The 25449-nt window shown below is 47.4% G+C and overlaps 1 protein-coding gene across 9 annotated transcripts in view; it reads left to right on the top strand.

Moving 5' to 3' along the window:
- Positions 1 to 25449, top strand: part of GPAT2 (glycerol-3-phosphate acyltransferase 2, mitochondrial) — a 1263238-nt gene that overhangs the window by 1007869 nt on the left and 229920 nt on the right. For 8 of the 9 annotated variants that reach the window (XM_085634201.1, XM_085634205.1, XM_085634208.1 and 5 more), the window contains 2 exons: positions 23186 to 23263; positions 24108 to 24239. In XM_085634201.1, coding sequence (XP_085490327.1) covers positions 23186 to 23263; positions 24108 to 24239 — 210 coding nt within the window. The remainder of the gene's footprint in view (positions 1 to 23185; positions 23264 to 24107; positions 24240 to 25449) is intronic. The other variant, XM_085634204.1, reaches the window with a different exon arrangement.

The following is a 25449-nucleotide window of genomic DNA, read 5'->3' as shown; positions in this document are numbered from 1 at the left end:
TTTTCTACTATAATCGTGTGGAAAGAAACCCAGGTAGGACTCATCTGGGTGACTGTGTTGTTTGGTGAAGCCATTACATTACCAATATGGCTAAATCTGAAAGAAACACGTTAGTTATAGATTCCTTACCTTAGAATTACCCCCAGGCATCAGACGGGATCCAGATCGTATTTTCATCAGCAGTACCTCTGCGCGTCAGAAGATGGCGTCAGTCGGCTCCGAGTCCATCGCCCGGATGACGTCATGGTAGCTACTTAGACGCCGCCCTTGCGCACTGACGTCAGTTCTTTCTTTTTCCGCGACAGCCAGCGCAGATCCGGGAAGAGCGGTACCTCAGTCAATTTTTGACTAACTTTTTCTCGACTTTTGTCGACTTCTTGTTTCGAGTCTATGACTCCGAAAAGGTGCATGAGGGATGCCCGGTTTCAAAGCCTGCGGTTCCTGTAACCGACTGATGTCAGTGACGGATCCACACCACATGTGCCTCCTTTCCCTGGAGCGCGACCATGACCTCAAGTCGTGCTCCGACTGCCGGTCGATGGCGCCGAAGGCTTTGCGGGAGCAGACCCGAAAGCTGCTTGAACGCCGGCAGTCGGCAGAGCCATCACAATTCTGGTTTGAAATCATCGAAGTCTTCGCACTCGGGGTCGGGTAAGTCGAAGCATAAGAAGAAGTTGAAGAAGCATCGTCGCTCTTCGACTTCTCCTCGTCGGTTGGCCGATCCGACGAGGCATGCGGGTAGTGCCTCTCCCGCGGCTCTGTGCCCGGAGCCTGAAGTGTCGACTCAGAGTTTCCCTCCCTTTCGGGGAACCGGAGCGACCCCTGCCCAGATTTGTGCGTTCTACGAGACAATGCATGCCATCTTTGGGCGGACTGACCCCGCCAGCACGCCTTTGGGCCCCGCGGACTCGGTTAGGGAGCCTGCCCCCTGCGACCTGCGGCGGCTCCGGCCCTGGCGCCGCAGGCCCCCCTTGGAACCAGGCCTGGATCCAGATCGGCGCCGCTCCTCACGGCACCACTAACGCATTTCGGCACTGGTCAGCTCCCCGGCCGGCGTCGACCCCAGCCTCCATCCCGATGTGGACATGGAGCCGCCGGATGCGGCGCAGGGTGGGGTTTTTATGCCCCTGTTCACTCATGGGGTCCCTTTTCAACAACTATGGCCAAGGATGATGAGGAGGACTGGGTGGAGTCAGGTGACCCTTTGACTAACCAGTTAGATACTGATCAGGACTAGAGAGAGGAACTGGGGGATGCCAGTGGTCTTGACACCTCTCCTGACCTTGGCATGTTGTCTCTTCCTACCGTGGCTATGGAGGAGGGAGCGTCATACACAGTGGTGTTGCGTAGGGCGGCCGAGGCTCTCAACCTCGAGCTTCCTACGGTGGCGGTCAGGACTAACGTCCTGACAGAGGTGCTTCAACCGGCTGTGAGCTCTTCGGAGACCCTGCTGCTGTTTAATGAGGCCCTCTCCTGCGAATGCTGCTGTTTCTATGTCTTCAATGCCTGTTAAGGGGCAGACGCTGCCAGAAATCTTCAGCAAGCTCGGCGTAAGAGAGAAAGCTCCGACCCCGAATGAAGCTGCCGGTATGCTTCCTGCTACCTCGAGGGACATTACCGTGGTCTCCAATGGCTTGGTCGGTAAGGAGGGGGGAAATCCGCAAATACTTAATGACTCTTCGCTTTCTCATACTAGCCCAACTGTGCAAGATTCACCTCGATCCTTGATACTAAATCCTACTCAAGAGGAAGTATTCCGGACCCCCGGTCCTTCTAAAGCTGTACTTACTTCGACATACAGTATTCTGGGTAATGTAGTCCAGTCCTCTAATATATCTAAATCTGTTATTTTGGAGCTACCCGTCGAACGACCTAATAACGCTAGGGGGTCTGAGGTCAGCGAGTCCACAGATAAGTTTTATTCAGTGTCTGACCACTCCGGGTCTGGGAAGGAGGATGACCCTGACTTTCAATGGTCAGATAACGATAGCGATGCGGCTGATTGGCGACCCAGTAAGGCCCCAAGGGATAAGATGGTGGACACAGTACGCAAGGTTCCTGGATCCAAGACATCTCTCCAACATACCGCAAAAAATTCACAGAGTGACTGTCGAGAGGATCAGTTACAACTTGATCTGCATGAAACCCCAGGTAGCACCGGAGGGGATTCTTTCGATATTCCCGAAGAAATTTCATTGGTAACAATCTATCGCACTATTATGATCCACAGAGAAGCCACCAGGCAAGAAAATATCCGTACTCAAGGGGTCTGCCGCAAAATGCAAAATTCTTTGCGTCGTGTTATTAAGTCTTCTGTTAAAACTGTCACAAGGGTCGCAGAAGCTGAAGAACGAATCTCAGCCCTAGAAGATGCTATCACAACACAGAAAGACCTAGTCACGGAGGTCAAAGAACAACGTCAGGACATCCTATGGAAACTCTCTGACCTTGAGAATCGGGCCAGAAGGAACAATCTACGCGTCCTGGGGATTGAGGAAAATAAGGAGGGCAATGACATTCGAAAATTTATGGTCGAACTCTTTACAGATGCCTTCCCAGAGCTTACTCAATGGGACTGGAATCTTCAGATACAGCGAGCACATCGATTCCCATTTACCAGGAAAAAACAGTCCCCTACCAGTGCTAACAACCTATATCCCCGAGCTATTTTGGTTTGCTTCAACAACTTTCTCGCCCGAGAATCCATATTCGATCTAGCCAGGCCTAACAAAAAGCGGTCTGCTAAGGGCTCCCATTTCTTTGTCCGTCCGGACCTTTGTGCAGATACAGTTGATCGTCGTTGGCACTTACGTCAGCTAATTTCTATGTTCCAGGTGAAGGGGGCCCAGGTGTTTTTGCTTTTTCCGGCAAAACTGAAAGTGATCTTTAAGGGTCAGACAAGGTTTTTTTTGTCGGAGATATATGCTAAGGAATTCCTTGATTCAATTTAGCTGAACTTTCCAAGGCCTTGGTTTTTTTTTTTTCTCATTACTTACTTGCAATTGTGGAACAGGTTATATTCTACCCAGTTCTATAGGTTTCAGGGAATGACCCAACTCGTAAAGATGAATTCTGTTTTCTTTTTATTAAATGTCATTTAGGATCATCCCCTTCTCTTTCTTCTCTTGCAAGGAGAAATTGCCGGTCCAGGGGAGCGTGGGGTGACGCTTACTCAACCATCACAAGGACCCTGGTCCTGTGCTCCGAATGGGGGGGAGAGGGGTGAGGGGGGGCAATGGGTGGGTGGGTGGGTTCTGCATGGGGGGGAGGGTGGAAGGGTGGGTTCACTGGGTGGTGCTGTGGTGGTGGGTGGAAGAGGTGAACAGAATCATTGATACAGATTTCAGCAGGATTATCTCAAAAGTATTTAAGACGGTGTCTATTTGTTTATTTTTCAAGATGAACAGCAGGAATATATTTTGTAAAATTCCTAAATTGTCTGTTAGACATATCCTTTCTTATCACAATCAATGGCTGGTCCTAGACTGACGTGTGCAACCTGGAATATCTGTGGTCTGAACGACCCTAAGAAGCGCAGGATTTTTCATAAGATGCTACAGATGATGCAAGTGGACTTAATTTGCCTGCAGGAAACCCATATTCCCTGGGGTAGCCGTCACTATCTTAGATTTCTGGGTTATGATCTAGTGGCTTCTACCCGACAAACCTCTACCATCAGGGGTGTGGCTATCATTCTAAAAGCCGGGGTCGGGCGGGTTAAAAGGATTAAGCAGGATAATTCAGGCAGATGGCTAATTGTAGAATTGCTGGTCAATAACTGCCCGCTTTCTGTATGCTCGATATATGCATCCAATCTAGATGACCCGCTGGTCCTGATGGACCTAAATTTAGAATTAGCTATATGGCCACACCCATTGATTTTCTGTGGGGATTTTAATATCAACATCCCTAGTCAGCTAGATATTAAAAAGCATAGTGTCTATGCCGGGCGGAAGCCACAAGTCTATAAGGCGCTTCGTACTTTACTTTTTGAACATGGGCTGGTAGACCTATGGCATGTTAATCACCCAACTCATGACGGGTTTACTTTCTATTCAATACCTCACCAAAAGTTGGTCCGTATCGATTTTGTTTTCATGTCCGCTGAAGTTTTGGGATCTATTAAGATCCAAACCAATCCTCGGACCATATCTGACCACAATCCCAATATTTTCAGTTTTCTGTGGTATCGATCTGCTAACCAAATTAGATCATGGACCTTCGATAGGAAGCTTCTGTTAGATAAATCATATCAAGAACGGATGTCGGTTTGGATCCCAGAGTTCTTTGAACTTAATAGCTCCACTGCACCAGTTGGCATAGTCTGGGATACTTTCAAAGCCGCCTTGCGCGGCGAAACTAAGAGAATTGCATCCTATCGCTGGCTGACAGAGCAACAGACTCTTAAAAGTAGAGTAGTAGTACTCCAACAAGCAGAGTTGGATTTAAGTACCAACATTCGTAGGGGTGAGGACATATCAATCAGTCAGAAAGCGGTCGCCTTAGCTAAAGCTAATCTTCTGGATCCTCTTTATGAAGATATAGCAGCCAAGTATTTTCAATTCCGATCTTCAATGTATGAGGTGGGGGAAGCTGCTGGAAAGGTCCTAGCTAAACGTTTACAACAAAGGGCTATAGCCAGTCAAATTCTCAGGGTTAAGGATCAGTTCGGTATAATTCAGGATTCACCTAGAGGTGTTCTAAACACTTTAGTCGACTTTTATTCGAATCTATACACCGAGGAGTTGAACATTGGTGAGCAGCAACAAATCCGGCTAGCGCAATTTCTTGAATCTCTTGATACCCAGAAGGTTACTACTGATCAGAACCTAACTCTCGCAGAACCCATTAGCTGGGAAGAAGTTTCGGCTGCTATAAAATCTCTTTCTAATGGTAAAGCAGCTGGCCCTGATCTTATTCATCTTGAATTTTATAAGACGTTTTCATAGAAATCTATCAACTTGCCCAGAAGGGGGTTATCCCTGATTCTTGGCGGCAGTCAACAATAGTATTATTTAAGAAAAAGGGTAAGGATGAACTAAACCCTACATCATATCGGCCCATAGCACTCATAAACACTGATAGTAAAATCTACTCTAGGATATTGGCTTTTCGGCTAGCGCAAATAATTTCTCCTTTAGTTTCCATCCGCCAGCATGGGTTCATCCCTGGCAGGGATACGACCGACCACATTAGGCGGGTTATTGCCCTTCTAGACTGGGCCAAAGTGTCAAATTCCCCCCTCGGGGGGATCCTGTTGGACGCCGAGAAGGCGTTCAACAGTGTCTCCTGGTGGTATTTATGGGCTGTCCTACACTGGAAGGGTATGGCGCCGGAATTTATTCAGGCGTTACAAACTCTGTACATATCTCCAATCGTTAAAATACGTATCTAAGGGAATGAATCATGTTTTTTTTCTATCAGCAGGGGCACCAGACAAGGATGCCCCTGCTCTCCTCTTCTTTTTGCCCTATTCATCGATCCCTTTTTGTCTCTGATAGAAAAATCTCAAAATATCTCTCCAATTACAGCTCACGGTATTGAATATAAGGCATTGGCATATGCCGACGACATAGTAGTTTTAACAGATAATGTCGCTGGCTCTTTTCCGGCATTGGAGACTTTAGCAGCTCAATTTGGTTCAATTTCGGGCTACAAGCTAAATATTGCAAAAACACAAATTGTTCAAACATCGGCTATGCCAATTTCTCAGGTTCCTATTAGCTCACAGGCAACATATTTGGGCGTTCAGATCTCGGCTGAAGTCGAACAGATTTCTGATTTGAATTACTCTCCTGTTATTGATCTGCTTCATAAGAAGCTAGAAAGGCTGAATCATCTCCATCTCTCTTTATTTGGGCGTTGCAATGTCCTTAAAATGTTCGTCCTCCCCAAATTTTTATATCTATTTAGATCTATCCCACTATTAATCTCTAACTCCACTTTAATAAGAGCTCAAAGGATCTGTCAAAGGTTTTTATGGGCATACCGTAAGCCAAGAAGGGCCATCAAATGGATTTGCCTCCTGCAGGACCGTGGGGGGTGGTCAGTCCCGAACTTAGTTTATTACTACTGGGCAGCCATGATTCAGCAATTCGCTTTTCCAGTATTAGGGGAGATTGCCGAGACATCGCCCCATTTGGCACCATCAGTATACTCAATTGCATTAGGTGATGCCACAAAAGGAATACTAACACGTATCCTTGAACCAAGTTATTTAAAAAAAAAACAGATTCAAGGTGGTGTGGGCTCTATTTACGATCTGGCAAAAAGTGAGGCGCCATTTTTCCATCCCTAAGCTCCATTATTATACACCATTAAATGCCTCTGGATTACTTCCAGCAATATTTCAAGAGGGTGTAGTCTCCATCTGGGCTTCTCAGGGTCTGAGGGACATTGGAGACTTTGTGGACTCCGGCTCGATGGCCTCTTTTCTGTTTTTAAAACACAAGTTTAAATTACAGTCTAATCATTTCTTTAAATATCTACAAATTAGAAGTTTTCTTGATAAAAAATTTCTTCTGAACCCAATTTTGTTTGACAAAATTTTAATATTCCAATTAGTCCAAAGGAAAGTAAAAATTGGGACTATATATCAATCTTTTCTGTCTCAACTCCCAGATGACTTACCTGATCATAATAGCAAATGGGCGATTACATTTGGAGTACCCTGTATCGACTTAAAATTCCCATTGATGTTAGCTAGGACTGTACTGGTTTCTGTTACTCTTCGCACCCAAAGTTATATGGCTATGTTTAATCTCTATTATACGCCTGCAAAAATGGTCAGACGGGGGACTGTTACTGGGGGTAAAAGCTCATTCTGTGCAAGATGTAAATTTCGGTCTGCAGACTCTCTTCATATGTTTTTTGACTTTCCTGAGCTGTCGCTCTTTATTAATCAAATTGAAACTTTTCTTACACAGATTACTCAGTCTCCAATTAAAATCTCTGCAGAAATGGTAATTACTGGTTATCAATACTCTATGGCCCCTGTGAGATCAAGACATATGCAGGCCTTCTTGTTTATCGCAATGGCAATGGTTAGACTCTGTATTACCTCTCTTTGGATAAATCCTGAGCCGCCCACTTTCTGTCATGGCAGGCTAGGATGCTGGCCTGGTTCAAATTAGAAACCGCTGTACAAAAGTTTAGAGGAAAGACACAACGTTTAATTGCTTCTAAGAATTGGGCTCCCTTTCAAGAATGGTTGGCAAATAAATAATGTACCTCAGTCTATGTATCATTTTTTTATGCATATATTTCTGTATGATCTTGTTTTTCGTTTTTAACCAAATTTATTTCTGTTGTACAACTTTTTATGGACATTTGTTTGTATGATTATGGTTTCATTCTTAATTCCTCTCCCACCACCACGGGGGGATTGTCATTCAAAAACTAAAATAAAATAAAAAATAAAAAAAAATGAAATCATTGAAGTCTTCGCACTTGGGGTCGGGTAAGTCGAAGCATAAGAAGAAGTTGAAGAAGCATCGTCGCTCTTCGACTTCTCCTCGTCGGTCGGCCGATCCGACGAGGCATGCGGGTAGTGCCTCTCCCGGTGCTCTGTGCCCGGACCCTGAAGTGTCGACTCAGAGTTTCCCTCCCTTTCGGGGACCCGGAGCGACCCCTGCCCAGATTCGTGCGTTCTACGAGACAATGCATGCCATCTTTGGGCGGACTGACCCCGCCAGCACGCCTTTGGGCCCAGCGGACTCGGTTGGGGAGCCTAGGTCTTCGCTGCCGGCGGCTCCGGCCCTGGCGCCGCAGGCCCCTCTTGGATCCAGGCCTGGATCCGGATCGGCGCCGCTCCTCATGGCACCACTAACGCATTTCGGCACTGGTCAGCTCCCCGGCCGGCGTCGACCCCAGCCTCCATCCCGATGTGGACATGGAGCCGCCGGATGCGGCGCAGGGTGGGGTTTTTATGCCACTGTTCACTCATGGGGTCCCTTTTCAACAACAATGGCAGAGGATGATGAGGAGGACTGGGTGGAGTCAGGTGACCCTTTGACTAACCAGTTAGATACTGATCAGGACTAGAGAGAGGAACTGGGGATGCCAGTGGTCTTGACACCTCTCCTGACCTTGGCATGTTGTCTCCTCCTACCGTGGCTATGGAGGAGGGAGCCTCATACACAGTGGTGTTGCGTAGGGCGGCCGAGGCTCTCAACCTCGAGCTTCCTACGGTGGCGGTCAGGACTAACGTCCTGACAGAGGTGCTTCAACCGGCTGTGAGCTCTTCGGAGCCCCTGCTGCTGTTTAATGAGGCCCTCACAGACGTCCTTTTGGGCACGTGGTCCAGGCCCAACATGGGGGCTCCCGTGGACAAGATGATTGCCCGACGCCACCGCCCGGCTCCGGGCTACCCCACTTTCCTTTCCCAACACCCCACCCCGGAAAGCTTGGTAGTTCAAGCTTCTGCATCCAAGAGCGCCTTCCCTACCGCTCCACCGGAAAGGGAATCCAAGAAGCTGGACCACCTTGGCAAGAAAAGTTTCTCTTACGCCAGCTTAGGACTGCGGTCCGTAAACACCGCATGTCTCTTGGGCCATTATTTGCACTCAGTGTGGGATACAGTGGCGCAAGTGCTGCCACAGTGTCCGGAGGGGGCTCAGGCAGTGCTCTCCCAGGCTGTTGCCGCCGGGAGGGATGCATCTCAGTTTACAATACGATGTCTGCTGGACACTGCCGACTCTCTGGGCAGAACCATTTCAACGTCGGTAGCGCTTCGTCACTACGCCTGGATGAGGTCCACTGGCTTTTCAGGGGATGTCCAGATCACATTGATGGACATGCTCTTCGATGTCCGTCGCCTTTTTGGCGACAAAGCAGACAACGCCCTAGAGCGCTTCAAGGACTCGTGGGCTACGGCCAAGTCCTTGGGCCTCTCCACCTGCCCAGCGCAGTCTGCTTTTCGCCCCTTTCGTGGCTACGGAAGGGATGCCCCGCTACGTCCTACCCAGGGCCACAGGCCACAGCACGTTACCCAACCTTCGCACGGCCAGGGATGTGAAAACAGCCGCTGTGGTTCCAGGGGCCAGCGAGCGGGCCAGTCCCCCCCACCGCAGCATCCTTGAAACCCGCCTAGTCTGACCTTTCAGGCCCATCAAACGCCAGTGGGCGGCAGGATTCGCCATCAAATCCCCCACTGGCGCACCATCACGTCAGACAGGTGGGTTTTGCAGATAGTCCGAAGGGGCTACTCCCTCCCCTTCAAGACTCCCCCTCATGTCGGAGGATCATCTGCCCTTCTCCAGCAGAAAGTTACGTCTCTCTTGGCCAAGGAAGCCATCGAGTGCATTCCTGTCCCAGAAGTAGGTTGTGGTTGTTACTCCCACTACTTTCTGGTTCCCAAGAAGGACAAGGGCCTGCGTCCTATCTTGGACCTCAGGGATGTCAATCGCTTCCTCCGGAAGGAGAAGTTCAAGATGTTGACGATTGCTCAGGTCTTGTCTGCCCTCGACCCGCAAGACTGGATAGTAGCATTGGACTTGCAGGACGCTTAGTTTCACATCCCCGTCCTGCCGGCCCACCGGCGTTACCTACGGTTCACTGTAGGCCACAAGCCCTTTCAGTTTACCGTGCTCCCCTTTGGCCTTACCAGCGCCCCTCGTGTGTTCACGAAAGTGATGGCGGTGGTCGCAGCTCATCTGCGCAGATCAGGGGTTGCAGTCTTCCCCTATCTCGATGTCTAACTGTTGAAGGCGGGGTCGCCCCAGGTAGTTGTCTCCCACCTCCAGACTACATCCGACCTCCTGCATTCGCTGGGGTTCTCCATCAATGTTCCGAAGTCGCACCTGACTCCCTCTCAGAAGCTCCTTTCATCGGAGCTGTTCTGGACACAACGCGGTTTCGGGTCTACCCTCCCGAACAGCGAGTCTGGGATATTCGGGCTATGATTCCGATCTTTCAGCCTCTGTCCCAGCATCCTGCTGGTCGATCATGCCAGATGGCATATGCATGCTCTGCAGTGGGACCCAAAGTTCCAGTGGGCGCAGCGTCAGGGAAATCTGTCCGATTGTGTTCAGATTTCGGAGGGCACTGCACAGGAACTGCAGTGGTGGCTCACGAACCAGGATTGGGTCAATGGCAGATCACTCTCCCTTCCCCAACCAGACCACATTGTGGTGACGGATGCATCCCTTCTGGGATGGGGCGGCCACATGGGAGAGGCTGAAATCAGAGGCCTCTGGTCTCCGGCGTAGTCCGGGCGTCACATCAACCTTCTGGAGCTCCGGGCGATTCGTCTTGTACTGAAAGCATTCCTTACCTCGGTCCGGGGAAGAGTAGTACAGGTCTTCACAGACAACACCTCCGCCATGTGGTACTGCAACAAACAGGGCGGGGTGGGGTCGTGGACCCTATGTCAGGAGGCCCTCCCCCTCTGGACATGGCTGGAACATCAGGGCATTTCCCTGGTGGTTCAACACCTGGCAGATTCTCTGAACGCCAGGGCGAACGAACTCAGCCGCAGGTGCATGATGGATTACGAATGGCGTCTTCACACCAAGATGGTGCAAGGGCCCGTTCGACAGTAGGGAGAGCCTTGGTTAGATCTTTTCGCCACCGAAGAAAACGTGCAAAATCAGCAATTCTGCACGTTGGAATTTCCAAGGCGGCACTCGCTCGGCGACGCTTTTTGTTGCGAGTGGAGTTGCGGTCTGTTGTGCGCCTTTCCACCTATACCACTTCTGCCCAGAGTGCTGAAGAAGATCAGGCGCGACCGGGCCCAAGTTATTCTTGTGGCTCCGGATTGGGCACGAAGAGTCTAGTATCCCGAGCTGCTCAACATGGCCATCGATCCTCCGACCAGAGGTCGATCCTGCCTCTTCAGGAGGATCTTCTGTCGCAGCAGCAGGGGACGGTCCTCCACCCAAACATGTCCAGTCTCCATTCCTTACATGGAGATTGAGCGGCAGCAATTGACGTCTTTTGACCTGCCTCCCGAAGTTTCTGACGTAATCTTGGCAGCCAGTCGTCCCTCCACTAGGACGGTATATGCCGGCCAGTGAAAATATTTGTGGCATGGTGCAGAGCAAAGGCTGTGGATCCTCTTTTGGCCCTCCTTTCTGAAGTACTCTTGTTCCTTCTCTCTTTAGCCCAGCGGGGCTCTGGTCTGGGCACTATCAAGTGCTACCTTTTCCCCTTCCTTCGGCTGCCAGATCAGCCTTCTCTTTTCAAGTCCCCGGTAGTTAACCATTTCTTAAAAGGCTTAACACATCTTTTTCCTCCAATCCCTTTCGTTATGCCTCAATGGGACTTGAATCTTGTGCTAACTTATTTAATGTGCGCTCCCTGCCGCTGCATAACTGTCCTTTACGTCTCTTGACTCTTAAGACTGCTTTTCTGGTACCCTTCACTTCTGCTGGAAGGGTGAGAGAGCTCCAGGCTCATTCTTCAAAACCTCCTTTCCTGTCTGTTCATCCGGACAAGGTGGTTCTCAGGACCCGTCCATCCTTTCTCTCTAAGGTGGTAACTGCCTTCCACATCGGGCAGACCATTACTTTGCCCACCTTCTTTACGCCTCCACATCCTTCAAAGGAAGATGAGAGGCTCCACCGTCTGGACCCAAAATGTGTGCTCTCCTTCTATCTGGATCGAACAACACAGTTCTGGATGGATGATCAACTTTTTGTTGGCTACGTGGGTGCAAAGAACGGTCGGCCCGTACACAAACGCACCATTTCTCGATGGGTCGTGTTGTGTATTAAGGCTTGTTACTCTCTGGCTAAAAAGGAGCCTCCAGTCGGGCTACGCACTCACTCCACCAGGGCAACGGCAGCCACTACTGCCTTGGGAAGAGGAGTGCCTCTGAATGACATCTGTCAGGCGGCCACGGCATCACTGCACACGTTCACCAAACACTACTGCCTGGACAGCCAAGTCTGGAGGGACCGCTTCTTTGGCCATTCTATTCTCCAGGATTTTCTGGTGTGATCTTGGTTCTGAGACCCACCTCCGGGGTTGGTATTGCTGGGGTATCTATTCTAAGGTAAGGAATCTATAACTAACGTGTTTCTTTCAGATGAACAAGTTACTTACCTTCGGTAATCTGTAAGAAACATTAGATAGTTATAGATTACTTACCGCCCTACCCATCCTCCCCGTTCTGCAAACCGATTTCTAGGGTTAAGGACATCCTTTCAGGGCCCTAGTTTTGTGCACCAATGGTCAGTGTCTTGCATGGCTCTGCGTTTCTGGCACGGAAAGTCGTGTACAGAACTGACGTCAGCGCGCGAGGACGGCGTCTAAGTAGCTGCCCCGATGTCATCCCGGTGACCATGATGCCGACGACGGACGCGGAGCCGATCGACACCACCTTCCGACGTGCAAAGGTACTGCTGACGAAATAACTTTCCTGATCCAGTCTGACGCCTGTGGGTAATCCTAAGGTAAGGAATCTATAACTAACTAATGTTTCTTACAGATATATCATTACCGAAGGTAAGTAACTTGTTCATTAAGCCTTTTGGCTACTTTTGTATGGATACTTGAGACCTGATGAATGTCCCAGGTCAGATTGGCAAATTATTGAGGGCAGAAATATATTAGTGAGTAGCAGACAGGTCTGAGCCATTGCACTCTTTTTACCCACAGAGCTAAGTGTTTTTAGACATACCTAGAGTCCTCAAGAATAAAGGTGATAACAGAGGAGCTCTGAGGTATTTTTAGATAGTCTGGATCCCACCTTGTCCAGTAATTTTATGTAAGAAATCCTTCCTACCACCAAGCCTTTGTGGCGGTTGAGTCCACCCTGGTAGTACCATCTTCCAGGGGTGGGGAGAGTATGCCGATGATAAAGCATGATACTATTGTGTGTGAGAGACATCCTCTTCCATTAAGGATGGCCTTCCCATTTTAATCTGACCCTCACTTAGTATAGTGACAGTGGATGACTTCTCTGGAAATTTAGGCCGTAGTCGTCTTCGTGTATCTTTGATCTCCCTTGTAGGCACCCTACTTGTATAAGATATATGATAATAGACTCTCGTCTGTTATGGGGAGGCACTCTTTAGTAGACAGTTGTCCAAGTATGGATAGAAGAGCATCCGTTTGCACCATAAGGCGGCAGCTACCCTGGCCATGCACATGGTAAATGCTCATGGAGCCGACTTGAGGCTGAAGGACAAACCTTTGTACTGGAAATGCTTGGTCCGCACCATGAAACGCAGGAACTTTCAATGGCTTGCGTCTATTGGTACATAGTGGTACGTATCCTGCAGGTCGATTGAACACATCCAATCCCCTTGATGAGGTGGGGATATATTTAGTGGATAGCCAACATTCGGAATTTCTCCTTGCGGATGGACTCCTTGAGTAGACGTAGGTCCAAGATCGGTCTGAAATCTGGTGTTGGACCTTTTTATTTCCCAAGGAAGTATCAGGAGTACACCCCTTTTCCTCATTGTGAGGGAGGTACTTCCTTTATAGCTGCCTTTGGAAGGAGGGTGGATATTTCTTGTTGTAGTAGGTGTAACTGATGGCACGTGGTTTTCAGCGGTGGAACAGCTGGAGGGGGTCATTGAAAACAGAGAATACACATTTTGCAGTGTATCTAAGACCCATTGATCTTTTGTAATTGTGCACCACTCTTGAAGATGATTGAAAATACCTCCCACCACCGGAGCGAAAAACAGTGACAGAGGAAGTGGCTTCTTATTGTTTCGCTGGGGTTTTGGGCGAGGCAGGTGGCTGCCTTTCTGCTTCTTGGCCAAGTGCTGAGCCTCTGTGTTGAAAATTCGATTTGTGCTGCTGCTGCTGTGACCACTGAGGGGGTTGAACCCTCTAATGGTAGAGCCTATGATCATACAGTCTGGCGACGATGAAAATCTTTTTCTTTCCAGACCTACTGCTTTCAGCGTTTCTAGCTCTGATTTCATTCTTGCCATCTCATCATCTGTAGGGGTACCAAACAAGGAGTTGCCCTTAAAAGGAAAGTTCATGATGCGCTGTTATGCCTCTAGTTTAAGCGCTGTGAGGCATAGTTCTGAGGAGCGCATAGTCCATGTTCATACCCATGTGCTGCCAAGTCTGCACCACCTGCAGCTGCACTAATTAGCTGATTTGCCACCAGACCCCCTTTCTGCAAGACCTTCTCACAATCCTGCCTATCTTCACTAGGAAGTTAGCCCTTTAATCTGGATAATGAAGCTCACAAGGATCTGTCATAACGCCCCCACAAAGCTGTTGCACTGGGCAATTTTAAGAAGGACGCCAATTTGCCACATTCCTTCCTTCCCTAGAAGTCTAGAGTTTTGCTTTCTTTGTCCAGGGGAAAGGAGGATGAAGATGCTACAGCATGTGTTTTTCTGGTTGCAGCAATGATTAACGAGTCTGTTGGAAAGTCTGCCCTTAAGAACAATGGATCCTGATCCAGTGTTTTGGATTTCTTTTGAATTCTTGCCGGACGAAGGAAGGCCAGGGAGAGAAAGTTGTCCATCACTGGTTGAAGGAGACCAGGTACTAGAGGTAGTAACGGTCTTGAAGCGGACCTATAGTGCAAGGTCTCAAAGATGACAGATGACGTTGCCGAAGGTGCCGCCATGTTTATCTTGAACTTGTTGGCTCCTCTTGCGAATACCTCATGGAAAGTATTTATGTCATCCACTGTGGATATCCTCAAAGATGGGGTATCCGTGAGTAGTCCCTTTTGGAGTATTGCGTGGACATGGACCACGTAGGGGATCGATGCTGTCTGCGTGATGGATATGGATGATGTCTGCAGGGAGTGGTAGTTGATCTTGGCCTGATTGTATGTTGTCTCTACTGGGTGATCTGGTCTTATCACGAGAGGTGGTGCCTTTGTGAGGAAGACAGAGAAGCAGCCTCTGTTAATCGAGCCATAGGTGAAGAATGGTGTTGCCTGGGAGAGGTTTGAAGCAACAGCGATACATGGACCACCTGCGCTGGACTGGATGAGCCCTGGCAGTAGCGCACTGACTGCAGCCACCAGGGGGACAGATGGATGGAAGCCTCTGAAGGGTGATGATGAGATCAGTGGTTTTGTGCGGATTAGTGCCTGGTAGTTATTGGTGCTGGCCTCTTGTGCATTCCAGACCTTTTTCTTGAGGTCGATCTTGCCTTCTCCACAAGCAATGAAGATCTTGTGGAGGGTGTGCGTTTTGACGTCATACGGGGCACATGTGCCTCTGACGGAGAAGTGTGGGCAGACGTCGACCATCCTCTGGAAGAGGAAGAGTGAGACGTGTGTCTCGATGGTGAGCACCATGCTCTTGAAGCAGGTGGAGATGAATGTCACGACATTGAGCGTCTTTGTGTGCTAGATGCCGAGGGAGAGTTGCATCTCGACATGGAGCGTCCTCGCGACGCCAATCGCCTTTGCGTTCTTTGAGCCACAGATGGAGAGTGCTTCGATTTTTGTCGACGCCGACGGGGGAGCCTTCTAGTTCATTCCATGTGACATGGAAGGCGGCCCGCTTCGATGTCAAATGTATCTTTGATGACGCTGACGTAGTGGTATGTCCAGACGTGGAAAGCGTTTGTTTCGTAGGCATTGACAGGGAAGAATGCCTTGATGCCAAGCACTGCTGTGTCGCCGTCGACCAGGGCAATTGCCTTGAAGTCGAGCATTGCCGTGTTGACACCAACAGAGGATCCTGCCTTGACTGCAAACATTGTCTCTTTGACGTCGATGGAGGCTTCAATGATGAACATTGTGGCATTGGAGACTTGGATGCCGCCCTCAACCATGAACGTCATGTTTATGCTGTGCCGAGACTCATACCCATCGTCGAGCGATGCAACGACTATCTATGTTGCTCTCTCGCCACGGCAGACTTCGATGGCGGCAACCTCATCGGCGAGTCCCCACTGGTTCTGAGCCCCACTCTGGTGGGAAGATCAGCGGGAAAACCCAAGTGAGAAAAGGGGGTGTGCCAGCCTCTGCCAACCCCACCCCTCAGGTGGGGGAGGCAAGGTGAAGCACAACTTCGGGCTCTCGCCATCTTGAGGATGGGGAGCCCTACCCAATCAGGACTAGGCCCTTGCCCCCCTCCCCCCCCACTGGAGAGTGACAGGCTAGAGGGTGTACCCACCCCAGGGAAGGGACCCATTGGTCCCTGACCTCTACCTACCTGTAACGCCCCTAAATTTAGTATTTAGGGGCACCCTGAACCTTCCTTCCTCAGATCCCGATTTTGGAACAAGAAGAAAGAAGACCTACCGTGCAGCTGCTAACAAGAGGATGACACCAACTGACTTGGCCCCAGCCCTTCAGGCCTGTCGATCCTCGAACCTGCTCCTGCTAAGACCCGGCTTCTCCAGTGGTCAGCAACCTCCAAAACCCCGGAGGAGCTGACTGTCTTGCTCATCTAAAAGACTGGGACTCCCATGAGCAGTGATTCTGCTCAAAACAAGCAACAACCCCTGGTGCCAGCCAGGAACCGCAAATCCAGCACACTCTGCACCCGCCAAACCCGGCCTGTGCCTGAGTGGACAAAGACCACAAGGACGTTCCCCCGGCAACTGTGACCAAGAATCCAGCACCCAAGGACCCTCCTCGACGCTCCGGACGACGCCTGCAGCCTCAGAACCAGGGACCCCTCCAACCGCGACCAGCAGAGGGTAAGATTTCCAGACGCGATATGACACCCCTGCACCCGGCGCCCTGCGGCCCCCTGTGCCCAGCTCCTGGGTGCCTACCTAACCTGCAGCTTCCCAACTTACCTCTCGAAGTGGTGGTCGCACCTGAAGAATCTCCGTCCCCGAGCTTGCAGCCTTTGTTCATCTTGCAGCTACTCCATTGAAATAAATTGAGCGCCTGACGGCTCAAAAGCACCCTGCACCCAGCTGCCCGAGTGCCCCTGGAAGTGCAACACCTATCCTATCTTACTTCCCCACTTGCCCTGTGTTAGTGACCAGGAGCCCAACTCCCACAGCCGCGTGGCCTGCCTGCGAGCAGCCACCAACCAAGGGCCCCCTGCCCGCCATAGGCTAACATTGGGCCTAACTCTCTCTGCACCCAACTGCCCCTGTGCCACTGAGGGTGTACCAACTGTACCTATCTGACCCTGGGAGACCCCTAATTCTATGCCCAGAACTTTAACTCTGCCAGTCGAGTACTTACCTGAAAGCCGCTAGCCTACATTTTCTCCATAGGGTAACATTGACTGGTTTCACTTGGACATTCTCGAGTTTTGAAACTTTAAAATATTCACAAAAAATCACCCGATCAACGAAAACGAAATTACTCACCTGTTATCAGGAGAGATCCCAGTGCTGGATATTGGTGCCCAGCACTGACCCTGAAAAGTCATTACAACTGTACTTGCCGATAACTTGATTTTCCTCCATAGGATAACATTGCCTGGTTTTTGCCAGAAATTCTTCTAAGTGTCGATTTTTGAAACATACAAATATTCCTTAAAAATCGCCTGTGTAGCAAAAACGATTTCTTTCAACTGTTTACAGGAAATGCACCAGGTCTGAATCCAGGAACCAACCCTGAGTAAGAAAATCATACGCCAAGTGATTGAAATTGCATTTTCTTAAAAATTCCCATTGAGCTCAGTTATAATTGTGTTCGAATTGTGTTGCCTATTGCAACAACTGTAACTATTGCATTTAACAGTCTATTGCTTATTGAAAGTACTCAACAAGAGCATTTCATTCTGAGAAAGTATTTTGATACCTATTTGTGGTTCTAAAATAAAACAACTATATATTTTTATATACAAAACAATTGGCCTAGAGTTCAGTTCTTGAGTGTGTGAGACCATTTGCTGACTGTGTGTGTACAACAAATGCTTTACACTGTCCTCTGAAACTGCCTTACTGCTCGACCAAGCTACCTCTTTAGAGAGTAAGGTTATATCTAACTTTAGCCTCTGCCAAACTGAACCTTACTTTGGTTCAGTATATACAGAGCCACTTTCTTACAATAGTCACATGGCTACACTTGTTTAATTTTTTTTTCACTTATTTTCTTGCATGTATTTTATTACTCTACGCCTACCGGTTGTGATGTTTAAAGAGGCACAAGTTGTTGTAGGAGTGTACCACGGCGAAAATCGTGTACTTGTTTTATTTACAAATATATGAGCACCAATTAGACATGGCCTTTACTACAGATGGTATCTGGTGGTTTTTTGAGCACCACAACATTCAGAAGCTATCGTAGGGGGTTAGTTTCACTTTTGCCGACGAGTCCGCTTTCTATGCCATTGACGCAGGTCGTAACGTCAGGTTAACTTGGAGGTCAGCGGGAGATTTAAACACCACAACGTGATCGGGTACGGCCTTGCAGGGACGAGAATATAGACGTAAGAAGCATGACCGATTGAAGGAGGTTGGAAAGTAGAGGTCTGGAACCAGCTTAGTGGAATAAGTTATTTATTTAGGTTAAGAGGACAACACACCATGGACAGGAGTGCTCAGTGTAAATCGCAGGCAGGAACTGAAATAACTGTCAGCTGTAACTGTCATAGTGAACTGTCACTGTGGAACGTCTCAGCCGTCAACATTCCAGCTGATGACATAACGGCCTCGCGCGTGGAAGGGGGAAGGATGCAAATAAGGGGGGAAAGGCAGATAATCATACAAAGGCATACAACACATCTCCTTTTCTTGAGAACCCTAAAGATGGAACCTAGAAACTTGAGAATAAACGGTTAAAAAAAAGTTAACTAATCGCAAACAAAGTCTTTATATTTGCTTGGTTTAACCAAGCTGCGACCAAATCTACTGGTGCTGCCTGCTTCTTCCATAGTGTGTCTTTCTGGAATAATGTCAGGTTCTGAGGTATGGGTACCTCCCGAACCTAGGGGGCTACCGGTCTCTCTTGTGATAAGATCTCTTTTCTCATCCAAAAGTTCCAACGCATCCTGTTCTTCCTCAGTTATGGTGATGCTACAAGCGCCAGATGATACCTCAGAGGTACCAGTGCTAAGGTCTCTGTATTCACCAATAGACTCAATGAGTTCAAGGTCCTGACCGTCACTGGATCCATTACTTCAAGACAGCATGTGTGTGCTATCTCCTTCTCAGTCAGATTCTGATGCTTCATGGCACAACCATCCGTACTTTCCATAACCCCCCACATCATTACCGTCGTCCCTGTGCTTAAGTTTTGTAATGTCTTGATTGATATTGTGTTCGCTGTTGCAAACATCAGATATGGAACAAACAGAAATCGCGGAGGCATGCCACACCCTCCTATCGCTGAGGAGTGCTGAGTTACAAAATACTTTTTGGATGTATGATGATACAACGCATACTAATACCACGCGTGCCATTACAACGCGGGTATTACTACGCGATGTCAATGACATCGCATGTCATTACATCGCATACTTTTACCACGAGTATGCCTTTACCACGCATGCCATTACAACGCAAAGGCATGCGTGGTAAAGCTATACTCGTGGTAAAAGTATGCAAGGTAAGTGACAACCCTACCCCTACACAACACACTACTCCCACCCCTACACTACCCCTAACCCTAAAACACTACTACACTACCCACACTACTCCCACCCCTACACTACCCTAAACCAATACTACACTACAACACTAACCACACTACTCCCACCCCTACACTACAACACTACCCACACTACTCCCACCCCACCCCTACACTACCCTAAACCCTAAAACACTACTACACTACAACACTACCCACACTACTCCCACCCCTACACTACCCTAAACCCTAAAACACTACACTACCCACACTACTCCCACCCCTACACTACACTAGCCAACCTACAACCACCCCTACACTACCCTAAACCCTAAAACACTACTACACTACAACACTACTCCCACCCTTACAGTATCCTAAAACACTACAACACTACCCACACTACTCCCACCCCTACACTACCCTAAAACCTAAAACACTACTACACTACCCACACTACTCCCACCCCTACACTAAACTACACTACCCTACCCTAAACCACTACCCCCACCCTAAGCACAATCAGCCTTACCTCTTTCCTTGTGGGTCCAGCGTCGCCGTCTCTACTACCCGGTTCCTGCTTCCTGTGTCGTCAGAGGTCCACGTCGTTGTGAGGAAACAGCCTCAGTTTCCTCACAACGACGTGGATAGCCGCCACATTACATCGCATGCGTTGTAAAAGCGCATGCGATGTAATGGTATGCGTGGTTTTACCACGCGTTGTAACATCGAATGCGTTGTAACGCATGCGATGTAATAGCAACGCGTGGTAAAACCCGCGTTGTAATGGCTGTTCCCCTACTTTTTCTACTATTAACGGCGCTGAAAACCTATTCTGTCCTTTTACAATGTGTCCACTCCTTTTGACCCTCTCTCTATCTCCTTCTTTGATGTTGATTTCTTTGCAGTTATGTTTACTGTCAAATTTCTCTTTGCACGCTTTTTGCACATCTTGGATTCTTTTCCTGACAATTTCCGCCGACCATTCTATTTTCCTAGCTGTCTTGAGACATCCTATATTGTCCTTGGATATGGGTGTTCTGCCTCTCATCATTTCAAAAGGGCTGACTTTTGTTTTCTCCCCTGGTGTGATCCTGTACGCCCAAATCATTTTGTTTACTTCCTTCCTCCAACACATACCATTGTTGTTCGCTAATTGAATGGTGCCTTTTATTACCCTATTAAATCTTTCCACGGCACCGCTGCCCGCAGGGTGGTACACGGAAGTGGTTTTGTGGGTAATACCATTCCTGTCTAGGAATTTTTTCAAAATGTCCGAAGTGAACTGACTTCCATTATCGCTTACAATGGTCTTAGGTATACCTTCTCTTGTGAATACGTTGTCCATGAATGTGACAAGGTCGCGTGCCTCAACCTTCCTGCAAACTTTTATTTCGGGCCACTTAGAGAAGTGGTCTAACAAGACCAGAATGTGCACTTGTTCCTCCTGTAATCTTATGGGTCCCATTATGTCAATACCCACACTCTCCCATGGCATGTTGGGGCAGTTTAACGGTTGTAGAGGGGGTCTGAGAGTTATCTGAGTTTTTTCAGAATTCTCACATTGTATGCAGCTCCTTACCGCTCTTTCTATCTCAATATCACAGCCTGGACACCAATACCAACTCTTAATTCTCTGTTTAGTTTTGTTAATGCCTAAGTGTCCCTCATGGCAAATGTTCACTATTCTCTCTCTTAATGTAACCGGTGGTATCACTTTACCTTGTCTTAAGATGAGGTTGTCTTCCACGGACAATTCATTTCTCAGTTCCCAGAAAGGTCTTAACTCACTTTTTATACATTTCTTTCTAGGCCATCCTTCTACAATGACTTTATGAACTTCTTGTAATGTTCCATCTTTCATGTACTCATTTTGCAAATCTTCTTTCTGTATGCCTGGGAATTCCTCGTTTATGTTTGCCATGCAGAGTTCTTCTTCCCTAACTCCTCTCTCCATGTTTTGTAAAGGTAGTCTGCTAAGGAAATCTGCGACCACATTTTTGGCTCCTGGCAAGTATTGTACGTCAAAATTGTAATCCAAAAGTCTTATCGATAAACGTGCCAATCTTGGTGACGCGTTGTACAATCTTTTTACTGTGAGTACTTTGGTCAGTGGTTTGTGGTCACAACGTAATATGACCCTTTTTCCCCAAATGTACTGGTGGAAGTGTTCCAGCCCCCACACGCAAGCCAAAGCTTCTCGCTCAATAACTGAGTATCTTTCCTCAGTGGGAGTTAATGAGCGAGATGCAAATGCGATGGTGACCTCCTTACCACTGCCTTCAATTTGTGTGAGGACTGCTCCTATACCCTTACCGCTGGCATTCATAGTGACCACACAGTTCAGATTGGTATCAAACCCTTGCAGGGGTGGAGCATCACAAATGTCCTTTTTAAGGCCCTTACAACTTTCTTCGCAACATTGTGACCACTCAAACTTGTTTTTAGACTTCAAGAGTGTTCTTATGTTATAAGTGTTTGCCGAAAAGTTCCTTACAAATTTAGAGTAGTATTCCACAACAGTTTAAGTTGGTATAGAGTTATGTTTGGAAAGAGTCTTGTGACTGGACCACTGACCACATATATACATATATTTTTTCAGGCTAAATGAACAGCATATTCTCATTTCGGTTTGATTGACATCTCCTCATGGTTGCAGGACTTGTGAAGTATGTGCTTGGATGGTTTAAATTTGTTTGGATGTAATTACTTTTCTGATGCAGGACGCGATGGAATTCCAATATTCATGTTGGTTTAATTTATAGCATCTCCAAACCATTGAGTGCTGAGGTTGATCCTTTGCCGGGTGTGTGTTTTTTCATTGGCTGCAGTCACTTAGGGCAGGGTGGTGAAACTTTACTTAGGGCACTTTGACACATTTGCAATGGAGATAACGCACACACATGAGCACCATCAAAATGTTGGTACAGGGATGTCAATGGATGATTTATGTATTTCTTAAACCTCATGCACAGTGGAGACACTTACTTGGCATAGTAACACAATTGATAAGTATGTGTTAATCTTCCGGTGAATCGTACATACCTGAGAAGCGCCTAAACCTATATATTGATTTATATTGATGTATTGCAGGTAATGTAGTGAAATGTATGTGTTAATTGTTTATTGTAGAGTTCCCCTGATGAGGGGATTCCCGAAATGCATTGGGAACATGGCATAGAAGGAAGAAAAACCACATGTCAAATGTATAATGTGTAGAGGAAAATAAAAAATATTATACAACACAGGTGATATATGAGAAGTTCATATGTATATGTTCCTCTGTGATTGTAAATAGAAGTGAGCATATGGTTACAATGTGTTTACATTGATTAATGAAACAGGGTTAAAATGTTGTAAATATGAAATTTGTGAAGAAACTTCATCCAAGTAGATTTGCACCGTATGGGTAAGAGTATTGCACCTTGTAATATATGACAGGATCTGTACAAATACATTTGTAGTTAATATCTTACTGTGTGCCATATTCTTCCTTCCTGCCTCTTTCTTCTTGCCTGCTATGTTGTGCCATCTTCCTAGTCTGTTTCTCTGCCCACAGTTCTTTATGTAGGACTCTGCTTCCTCACCTATAGTACCTGTCTTTCACTTGGCATGTTTTTGTTTGTCTTACTTTGTCTTCTCACTTGTCTTACTCTGACCTTTCTGCCGCTATTCCGATTTTTCTCTGCTTTGCTGATTTGTTGTCACAGTGGACTTTGTTGTGTACAGTATTTCCCCTGAATCTCTTGCACTTTCTTCTAGCCCTGCTTTTCATCTTACTGTTATTGCCAAGATGTGCTAGACAAGCTGATCCACTGTGGCCTTCTACTGGCCGAAGAGGTAAGTGTAGCTCTAAAGGGTAGTGATGCAAGTGTCTGAGTTGGCTATTGGTGACAGAGCTGGGTATAGAAGCAGGGATGGCAAAGGCATGCATTGATGGGAGAGCTGAGCATACGTGAGTGGGGACGTTACACGTGGCTGAGTTAGATATTAGTAGCTGGGGCGACCGTCCTTGAGACAGGTTGACATTGAAGAGAGATGTGGGTAATGGTGCCTATGTGTGGCAAAGTGGGTGTTAGTGGTAGAATTGACTCCTAGAGATGGCTGCTGATGGGCATTCATTACAGGTTTGCATCACTAGCTGACAACGCTGAGGTTGACATTATTGGGAGTAGTGGACATTGGTTAGAGAGAATTGCCGCTGGGAGAAGTGGGGGTCTTCTAGTTACTTTGGCTTGAGGTGATTGAGGTGTGTCTCAGTGAAAGATATGGGTCTTGGTGGCACAAATGGGAATTGGATACCTAAGTGGACACGAATGGCATAGGTCCCATACTTTGGGGGACAGGCTGTTGAGTAGAACTTTTTTCTTTTGTGAGTACAGAGTCAGCAGGCTTAGCTAGCCTGTCCCAAAGTTGATACTGATTCAAGGTTTACAGAATGTGGCAGAAGTCTAGGACTCCCACTACCCTACTTCTTGCCTTGGTCCTCATTAATATTGAAAGGACTCTCTTCCTTGTTTATTATGTCCCTGGACTCTTTCTCTCTTCTGCACTCTGTTGTTTTGCTTCTCATGAACTTTATTACTACGTTGATCTGTACCTCATTCTTTCACGTAGCTCTTTCCTTTCACATCTTCCCTTTGTTTTTGGCCCCTCCCAAACTGTTTACCTTACATTCCTTCAGGTACCTAGTCAGATGCCTGCATGTGACACGGGTAGGAGGCGTTTCCCCGAGAAGCTGCTATGGAAGGCAATGGATGATTTCAGTGACTCAGACAGTGACTATGATGATGAGTTTGGGAAACGTCGCTTTAAGGTAAGGAATTTGTTAATCCTTATCCCACTCTGAACCATTACATGGCCTTACTATGTAAGGCCAAACTATTTCACATTGCAGACGATGCTGCTTCCCTCTCCATCTCTATTCTGCCTTAACTCTGTGCAATGTTCTTCAGCTTAGCGGCAGACAGGAGTCCTGCATTACATTACCTTGTCCAACCTTCAATCTTGTGCCATTCCTCTTAGGTGTGGTGTTAGCCAAGATGTTTTGATTTAAAAAATGTAAATATGTATAATATACTTATTTAATGGGGCTTTCAGACAGCTGTCTTTATCCATTGGTCTGTTGGTGTGTCATTCACATTTAGCTTTGCCCACTACAGCATACAGTATGAGGCAGAGGTTGAGCCCACTTCAGCCACTGGGTAATTTCACTCTGAGTGACTGCATTTTGCTCTTTCACAAGGTGCACATCCACACCCTAGGTAGTTTTTTCAGTGCCAGTGTTTTTGTTTTTACTTTATTCTGTGTGGAGCACAGGGCACATTCCAGCTTCATCAGTTCTGTCTCCTGCGAGTGGTGTTGTAAATTCCTTTTGGAGTGGCCTTTGTTTTTATTTTGTATTTTCTGACAGTTTCTATATTTCAGCACACCAAATTCCATTTGAAACTGTTTTCATGAAGTTGTCACTCAATGAAGTGCATTTCCATCAGCACTCCTGTATGTTATTCTGGCATGTGTTTTAATTGAGGGCTATGATTATATTTGTAAACCAAATTAGTAGATATGTCCTTTTTGTATGGCTGTTCAGCTTGCTTTCAGTGCTCTTGTATGTCGTTATATTAGTAAACTAGTTTAGTCTGTTGATCCTGTTCATGGCTTTCTGGTGTGCTTTGGGTGCTCTTGAATGTCTTGCTTATATTTACATTTAACTATTATATTACTCATTGTAACTCTGCCACTTATTCCAGTTTCTTGTCCTATCTGTCTGTCTGTGCAACTCTGTCCGTCTACCTTTGCAACTCCGTCTGATCATCTATCTTCTCAACTCTATCAGTCTATCTAGCTTCACAACTCTATCTTTGCAATTGTCATTTTGTCTGTGCCAGCCTCTGTCTGTGTAAGCCTTTATCTGTATTTCTGTGCAAGCCTCTGTCTGTCCAAGCTGTATTTTGTTTATCTGTGCAAGCCTCTGTCAGTGGCGGCGTATCTGTCTGTGCAAGCTTCTCTGACTGCCTAAGCCTCTC

Source organism: Triturus cristatus, chromosome 11, assembly GCF_964204655.1.
Source record: "Triturus cristatus chromosome 11, aTriCri1.1, whole genome shotgun sequence".
In the NCBI taxonomy this organism is placed as follows: Eukaryota; Metazoa; Chordata; class Amphibia; order Caudata; family Salamandridae; genus Triturus; species Triturus cristatus.
The sequence above is the reverse complement of the archived record's forward strand: the minus strand, read 5'-3'. Positions and strand labels throughout refer to the sequence as shown.